The sequence below is a fragment of the Populus nigra genome, chromosome 5 (assembly GCF_951802175.1).
Source record: "Populus nigra chromosome 5, ddPopNigr1.1, whole genome shotgun sequence".
NCBI classification, from domain to species: Eukaryota; Viridiplantae; Streptophyta; class Magnoliopsida; order Malpighiales; family Salicaceae; genus Populus; species Populus nigra.
This window is the reverse complement of record NC_084856.1, coordinates 9,190,606-9,199,503: the sequence shown is the minus strand read 5'-3', so window position 1 is coordinate 9,199,503 and position 8,898 is coordinate 9,190,606. Positions and strand designations below refer to the sequence as shown.

General features: G+C 39.0%; 1 protein-coding gene across 3 annotated transcripts; it reads right to left on the bottom strand.

Moving 5' to 3' along the window:
- Positions 1-3,384: 3,384 nt before the first annotated feature.
- LOC133695287 (pentatricopeptide repeat-containing protein At5g27460) lies at positions 3,385-8,386 on the bottom strand. 3 transcript variants are annotated; one of them, XM_062117203.1, is made up of 4 exons: positions 7,823-8,386; positions 5,678-7,730; positions 3,847-4,333; positions 3,385-3,606 (listed from the first exon to the last, which is right to left on the bottom strand). In XM_062117203.1, exons 1-2 carry the CDS (start codon positions 8,117-8,119, stop codon positions 6,492-6,494), a joined length of 1,536 nt encoding a protein of 511 aa, XP_061973187.1. In that variant the 5' UTR covers positions 8,120-8,386; the 3' UTR covers positions 3,385-3,606; positions 3,847-4,333; positions 5,678-6,491. The 3 variants fall into 3 exon arrangements, with proteins under 3 accessions (XP_061973187.1, XP_061973186.1, XP_061973188.1); XM_062117202.1 differs by lacking the exon at positions 3,385-3,606 and having other exon boundaries at positions 3,690-4,333; XM_062117204.1 differs by lacking the exon at positions 3,385-3,606 and having other exon boundaries at positions 3,690-4,333; positions 6,407-7,730.
- Positions 8,387-8,898: the final 512 nt, after the last annotated feature.

Here is an 8,898-nt window from a genome sequence, read left to right as displayed (position 1 = left end):
TATGCAAGCTCAATAACTTGGAATTTGATTGGACTCTCTCCCTTTAGCAACACCCTTTGGCCTTGCCAATCAAAGGACATCCAAAGATGTTTGTAGTTGCACAGAATGTCCCCCAGCATTGAGAGCCATTGAATACCTAACACCATGTCATAGTTACTCAAGTCCATGATGAACACATCGGCTTTAAAGCATACCCCTTGTATCTCCCATTTCAATCCCTTACACACTGAAGTTCACGACATCTTCCCTCCATTAGCAGCTTGTATAGTTATAGGGGTGATGGTGGTTAAGTTGTTCTGTAGTTTATGAGCTAATGAAGAGTTTAGGAAGTTGTGAGTGCTTCCTGAATCCACTAGAATGTGGAGAACTTGCTTTCCCACCTTTCCTGTAACTTTCATGGTGTGGAACCCGACAGTCCCCTTTAAAGCATTTAGTGAAATTTGGGGTAAGTTGGTTGCTGCAAGATTTGTAGGGTTTATGTTTGGTGGTTGCATGGTTTTTTGTGGCAGACTGTGGCTGGTAGTGGAGACTGGGTGTTTTAAAGTAAATCCTGTATTTTGTCTGTGAGCTAAGGTGTTTGCATGCAATTTAGCTAAGTTGTAAGCTTGCCTCAAGTCTTTGGGTTCGAACATTTTGACAGTTTTTAATCTCCAATTCTAGACCTCCTAAGAATATAATTAAAGCTTGTTTCTCCCCTATGCCTGCCTTATTCCATAAAATGTCAAAATCATGGATATAGTTTTCCAGTGTCCCTACTTGTTTCAGATCAATCAAGTCTTCCATAGGGTCCTTCTGCCCGCCAAATCTGTAATACAAGGCTTCTACATACTCATCCCAACTTACTCTCCGGTTATTTAAGTTTTTCATAAAATTTTGGTGCCAGTATAGAGCTATGTCATCTAAATAATAAGAAGTAAGTTTCAGTTTCTCAGAGTCCTCAATATCCTCAATCTCAAAGTACTGATTGCATTTATATAACCATCTATGCACATCACCCCCCCTCGAATACTGGAAAGAGGCGTTTTGGCCTGTGTACCTTGTAAGCAGCTGGTCTTCCCTCATTTGAATAGCTAGGTCTGCCTGTAGATTCATTCTGATGAGTCGCCTGCTTATCCCTGCCTTGATTAGATTCCCCTGTAGCAAATGGAATCCTTTGCATGACAAACTCTAGCTGTTGCTTCAGACCACTGAGCAAATTCTTTATGTCTTCGATCTGAGTTCCATAATAGTCTGTGGTGGTGTCCAGCTTCTGGCCTTGTTCTTTCACAAGAGTAACAAGTAATTCATACTTGTGGTTGGTTTCTCTTTTAGTCAGTTCAACAGACTCCTCAAGCCTTTTCATCTCTGTGGTTCGAGTGTCTGGCGCCATAGCCTCAGCCAAGGGAGGTTGGCTCTGATACCAGTTGTTATGGGTGGAATGGAATAGCTTCCCCTGTTACTAAGCTTAGTCTAATGTGTGGTTAATTGATGAAAGTTGTAATTCCGATATCAGTGGATAAATGAAAGGAATAGATGAAAGAAATGATTCACCCGAATCTCTCTTCATGCGTTTCTTGCATTACAATTTTTCATCTGTGATTTCTATTCTGTTGCAACCAATTATATATACACACAATTTGGTTGTTCCGAACTTAAGGGTAATATTTCTAATTACACGTGTCTCCTAATAATATTACAAAATAACTAAAATAATGTGTTTATTCAGTAGATGTCTTACCGCTCTGATATTTAATTTAAATCCTCACTGTTCTTGTTCTTGTTTGCCCTCGTCTTCGTCTTTTGAAATGCCTTTAATTATAGCGTGTGACATTATATTGCAAAATCTTCTAGCATTACATCGCAACAGATCGAAAACCTGAAGGTTCCTTTCCTTTCCCATACTTCCCTCGTTATGTCTCATGATCACAACTGTCTTCTCAAACCAGTAAGGCCCTTCAAATCTCTCAATTTTAACAGCTCCAAAGTTAGCTTGCATGAGGTGCTGTAGCCATGACCCCATTTTAGACCTCAACTCTCCCCCATGGAACAGAACCAATCTTGTAGGCTTCAAGCTCTTTTTTTTTATAGACCAACCAACAAAGGGGGCCATACCAGTCGATCCACGCCATATTCATAATAATTGCATGTTGGCTCGTTGTTAGGAGCGGATCAATAATAATAATTTTTTTAAATGTAAAAAAAAATCTTAAAAGTATATTTTAAGTGTTTTAGATTTTTTTTTATTTTTTATAAAAAAATAATGTTTAAAATACTTTTGAAGTATCCTAAATAATTTTTTTTATATTTTTTATAAAAAAATATTTAAATTATCTTGAAGTATTCTAGATAGAAATATTAATTATTATTTTTTATATAAAAAAATATTTAAATTATCATTAAGCATTAAATTTGACTCTCAATCCAGACTCGAAATGCATTATCAAACAAAATATAATATACACAGTATCTGCACAGTATAGTATAATATGACTGACACGAATGCCAAGCCCTTCATGAGCGTGGCAGAGACTGGAAGAGCCTCAGGGCATACGAGTTCTTGGTTCCATCTCTTGTTTGACACCCCTTGATGCATATAAGCCCTCCCTTGGACGTTTGTGAAGGGTCATAGAGGTATTCAGCTTCATTCGCCTCACAGGTGTCGTCCAAGGAGCTCATAAACCAAGTGTTCCCCGCCATGGAAGTTTCAGCACACCTCAGATCTTTCAAGGGTAGGAAAGTGACCGAGTCTCAGAGCTTTGAGATCAAACTGGTGACCGAGTCTCGGAGCTTTGAGATCAAGCTGCCACTGTTCTTGGAGATAGCTGGACCGTCAGAGGCTTCAAGTGCTCCATTTGGGGAAGAAAGCAAGTGAAGCAGAAGTGGGAGAAGTAAGGAAAAGGAAAGGAGAAGCTTGCAAATGATTGAGTATGGGACTCAGAAGCAGAAGACAAATAGATGTGATGATCTTGGTTGGGTGACAAGAACTCTTCGTCTTGGTAAACGGTTGCTCTTTTCCACCTCCATACTTCTTCACTCAACTTAGTTTTAGATGGAAGTGGTAGAAACCTGTAGCCTTTTTTATGGCCTTTTGTAAGGAGTTGAGTCTTGAGATTGAAGAAAGCTGATGAACATTTCTGTTAATCGTGTATGGTCGAAGGTTAATGCATAAAATATAGCAACGAATAAAACACTGGCGGACGAAGTCCCACCCACAGGTCCAGAGCTGAGGATTTTCCTACCAGCTGCTCTAAATCCAGGGCAAGTGGGGGTTTAGATGCTTATATTTCATGATGGCATGTTCTGATTTTGTTAATTTGCCACTGATCCTATGTTTGGTTAATTTGCAACATTCAAACCTTATTGTAACTGCATCAACTTGGTGCAAACATAAATTTAAAGGGCGAATAATAGAAGATGCTAATCCGCATTTCCAAGTTCAGCAGTTCATGTTCGAAAACAAAGGCCTATTGTTTATAAGGTTTAGAATCAAGATCCATAATTGACGGTGGCACTTTAGCAGTTGAGAGAGAGTAGCAGTCGCATTCCAATCTCGAGGGCATCAGCTATGGTGCAACTTCGACATTATTACTTCTCTGCTCAAAGAGTCGAGCTCTTTTATGCAACTCCCTGAAACAAAATTAAAAAAGGCCTGCAATTTTACTCCCAGCAACTGACTTTGAAAAGCAAGGAACTAACCCATGCAACAGACATTACTAAAACATAAATCATAATTTCCTATTGGCACTCTTTGCAAAAGTTCTCCGCTAATCATCAGCCTAGAAAAACATTATTGGGGTTAAATTGTGAACATGGCTGCTGAAAGGAATTACAGTCAAATTTGCCGAAAAGAAATGACTTCATATTTACCAGCACTGTTGCAACAAATGCTCCCACTGAATATTGGAGTTAGGGTGTGGTTGTTTTGAATCCTCTCCCAGCTCGCAAAACAGTGGAGAAGAGCAATGTTAGTGGTGTCAGTCTGGCAGCAGAATCAAAATGCTCTACACAGATTGTTAGCTGAGATGTTAGATGAACACTGCTGCTCTATGGGCCAGTGGGTCCCCATAATCTACTCCTCTTTGGCTCCAACATCTTAACATGGGAAATCGCCACTGCAAGAGCATCAACCAAACCACATTCACCATGCTCTTCTAACATGCAGCTCAAACTATCAGATGGATGTTGATTCAAGTCCTCTTCAGGAGAGCCAACTCCTACCTGGTTTCCAGGTGACACAAATACAAGTGCATTTGCAAGTTGGCAGGAAGTTGCAGCACCTTGATTCTTTGTTTTTGATCTGATGGACAATGTCTTAAAGGTGTAAGCTCCGTGTAAAACAAAATCCATGGATGCCCTGAGAAGACACCAATTAACAGTCAGTTTAATAGACAGAAACAGCAATAAACTTACAAAGTACTCCACATTCCCACCATCACAGAGTCCAAGAAATGAATCAAGATCACAAACAATGCACAATTCGGGAGAGTTAACAACTTGGTGAAAATGGATTTAACAATCACCTTCGCAAAAAGACATGGTCCCATGGATGGTAAACCTAGTGAAAATGGTATCCCTAAGTTCATGCATGTGCGTTAACATCTCAGACAAATTTACACTATCAGAAACTGATGAAGGAAGAAAAGAATGAGCTCAGAATTACAAATTAGGAAATTTGGAGCTGCTTTTAATCAAAACCAGCACCTCAAGGCCATGAATCGAAGACTTTCCCACTATAACTTTGCGGAGCCATTGCAAATTGAGATTAAATAGGAAAGATGAAAAGATTTTTTTGGTTTGACTCATAAAACAGGACACATCATGCATCATTTATCTAACTTAGTATGGCAGTTCACCACATGCAACGCACAGAAGATGAAAATTCTTCTTTCAGTGAGAGAGGTAGTAACCAAGAGAGTAAATACTCTGATATAAGTGAACAATGGATTTATTGAGGAGGTACACGCTGGCAATCACCTAAAAAGCTTAACATGAAGTTGCTGCTAAGCAGACAAGGGCCACAGAGAGAGGTTCCCTTAAAATGCAAGCTGCCTACTCATTAAAGAAGCTATTGACATCCTAGAAAATAGGATATGCATTTGGCAACGTTGTAATCACTAAAATGCAATATTTCGGAAATATTTACCCTACATTGATGACATCAAAGGCTACTAGATCTAGATCAGAATAGCAGCTAAACACAACAAACTTTTTACTTAATTGTATTCTCATTCAAGAACCTTCAAAATACTTTAGATGGCGTTAAAAGTTGATTAATATTAGATTACAAGCGATCACATTCAGCATAGAATATACGGCTTTCCTTTTCTTTATTTTTCCTATCTAGAAACTACATGTGTGTGTCAGTGATCATGCATACATGGGTTACAGAAGGGGAGTAGAAAGAGAAGGCTGCAAAAGAAGCTCAAGAGAATCTAAAGACTGGAAAGTGGTCTCGAGGGGAAACAACTCTTTGGAGGTGAAACTATAGGCGTCATGGATGGCTAGATTGGAATCTAGGCTCAAATAGTTGAGGAAATTCTGGATGTAAACCTGATTGATGAAGAGACTATACCTTTGTTTAATGCTTGGTTTCATGATTTTCTAGAACTTCCTATTATCAAAGAATGGGCGACTCCTTATGATAAATTGCTAGAGCACAACATACACTTACACAAGAGATATTGACAGCCACATCTACCTGAAAGAGTGAAGCCTTCAGCACCATCTATGATCGCACATGCTTTGATGCACACCATCAACAATCCATCTGGAAGTACTCATCAATTATTCATGATTAAGCATGGCGCAAATAAAAAAAGCTTTGCCAAATTAGAGAGCAATTGTACCCTTCTCTTTTAATTTCCTTTAATTTGTTTGCAACAGTAATTTAACAAAGTACTCCTGGATGAAATCCATGCTGTCAATGTTTGAGAGGCCAATTAGCAACCATATGCAGGATTTCACAACCCTTGTGTCCCTCTCTCTTTTGTCCAACAACGCAAAAACTTCAAAGATCTTTCAGAATCCTACTTCCACTTCAGCTGGAATGACAAAGAAGCAATTCCTTGTATCCATGAATTGATGATATGAGGTGGTGGTGAAGATGGAACACAGCTTTGCTTGGTTTTGGGACGGTGGGAGTTTTGATTTCAGCCAAGCAAAGCACCAAGAAAGCCAGGCATTTTTAAACATAGGTGAGGAACAACTTGGAGAAATGGCTATACGGATATTTGAAGGAAATTGAGTCATAATAACAACCTCCTAATAAATTCTACATAAAAACTTTCATATCCAACCATATAATATAGCACCAAATAAACTTGAGATAAAAATCTTGTTTCGGTTCAGGTAACACTAAAACCATAACCTCCAGTTATTAACCAATTTATCCAAAACAGAATTTGTTTTTCAGCAAAAAACACCCTACCCATTTCAACAAGGTCGGAGCATCATCCATTGGTTTCAGTTACCAATGCCATCTCCAAATCTACTGCAATGACCTATGCCATCAATCACGAGTTCAAGGCAACAAGGGCAGAAGTTTCATCATCCAGCTCAATCCTATCCTTCTCCATCATTTTAAGGATGTCCCATGCTGGTCTCTGAGCATTGAGGTACATTCTAAGGAATCGTTTATACAAAGGTAAAGTTGCAACACCCAAACCGTGAACAGCCTTAATATAGTGATTTGCATCTTCAAAATTTCCTTGCTTCTCAAAGTGCTCAGCAATGGCCATCAAAATACTGTGCGATGGCCTCCAATCACAACGTTCCACCTTCAACACAGAAAAGCCTTTCTTCATGGCATCAATGGCTTTTTCCATCTTTTGGCTTTTCACCCATCCCTCCATAAGAATCTCCCAAGTCTTGTAATTTGGGCACCCACCTCTCTCAACTGTATGAAGATGAAACGATTCAGCTTTTCCCATCAATCCATTCCGTACATATGCACCTAGAAGCACATTCGAGACTCTAATATCATACTTGAAACAATTTGTCTCCCATTCTGCAAATACCTGCTCTGCTGCTACAAGGTCACCTACCTTAACCAAGCATGAAATTACGCACATATAATCAGCACAAGGGATCCTCCCACCAACCGCTTTACTTGCTTCCCAAAGCCGAAGAACTCCCTCTTTATTCTTCAAAGACGAATACAACGTAATGAGAAAGAAGTAACCAAGCCGGCCATTAGTAGACAACTTCATCTCCGCATCTTTAAGCACCAAAAGAGCTTTATCAACAAACCCTGCCTTGATATAAACATTAGCCAAACTAGCTAGCGTACTCCAGCCCACCTCAACATTTTCATCACTCACCATTTCCTTGTAAACCATCTCCGCTTTGGCAACCTCAAAGACCTCTCCAAAGGCACCCATCCAAAGATTATAAGAAAGAACATTTCGACATAACTTGTTTCGCTTCATCTCTGCAATCACAAGAGGCACTTTCTCATACTGAGACAGAGCCATGTAAAGCTTCATCATCTCATTGTACGGATGAGGGGTCACAAGGAGGCCCGAGGAACTCAACTTGATCATGAAACTCTCAGCTTTACTGATATCTCTTTCTTTCACATAACCATGTAAAAGAGGCAAAGACGCAGCTTTTTTAGAGCCTGAACCGGGAATTCGTTCAAAATACTCTCCAGCTTTATTTAAACCATTCACTTTAACAATCAATTCCATCATTAAAGCATGATGCCCCGGCGTTATGCGAAAGTTGTTTTGATTTTCCATCCATTGTAATATCTGTGAGCATATATATATATAGATAGATAGTAACAGATTCTATATAAAATAAATCCCAAAGAACAAAAACGGCAGAGGATAAAAACGGGTACCTCAAGGGCTTGTTTGTAGCGCTTAGATTTGAGGAGTTGTTTAGAGATCAAATTGAGCTGGGAGAGCTTAACCTTGTTTCCGTTGTTGATCCAATCTTGAAGCACTCTGCTTGGGCTTTTCAGTCTCAAAATTTCAGTTTCAAGGCGGCTGCTGCTGCTGCTATGAATATATTTATACTCGGTGCTGGCTTTACTGATTGGTAATAAAGATTTAAAGAGGTTTCTTGCTTCGAATTGAAGTTCATGGAAGTAACTGTTATTTCTCAGATGATTCGTTATCAGTGACCTAATCGCCATGGAAGCAGCTGCGTCTTTTGATTTTTTGTCGCAGCGAGCAATTTTCTCTCGTTTTCCTTGTTCTGCCTGAACTAAACGTCGCCGTTGTAATCGTACTCTATTTTAATCCTAAAAAAGGTTCAGTTCGCCTCTTTACTGAGTAACATAGTCTTGGGAATTTCAATAAGTTGGGGCGGCAGGCTGGATTTTTGCCTTCTCCACCCCATGCCGACCTTGAATCAGATGCATTAGACTCCCTTCTTGGTGGTTCCTTGTTCCTCTTTATTAGCATCCCCGTAGGTTTGATATATTTTTATTTTTTATGCTTTAATACATTTATTTATGAATAAAAAAACTCATTCAATCATGATATTTTATATTTTAATAAAATAAAAAAATAATATTATTTAACTTATTTGTTAAATTCCGTCTAAACTGCAACCCCAAACTACACTTGAGGGTCTGGGTCAGTGGTCAACCGTGTGACTTGTTCCGTCCCCATCTCGAGTTTGATCCTCTATGTGCATGTTTGTCACCCCCGTGGTGCCTTACCTGCTCACTGGGCTTGCAGAATGCTCAGTGGGCCGTGGGGAATAGTCGTGGTGCGCGCAAGCTAGCCCGGACACCTCACGATAATAATAAAAAAAAAAGAATTAACAGGATCAAATGCTCGCGTGTCAACATGTTTTTATAAAATAAATATATTTAATAGTATTGCAATTATAAATTAGTCCTAAATAAGTAATAGAAACTAAATATATATTGGAGTAAATATTTAATGATAAAAAAAGTTATGTTGA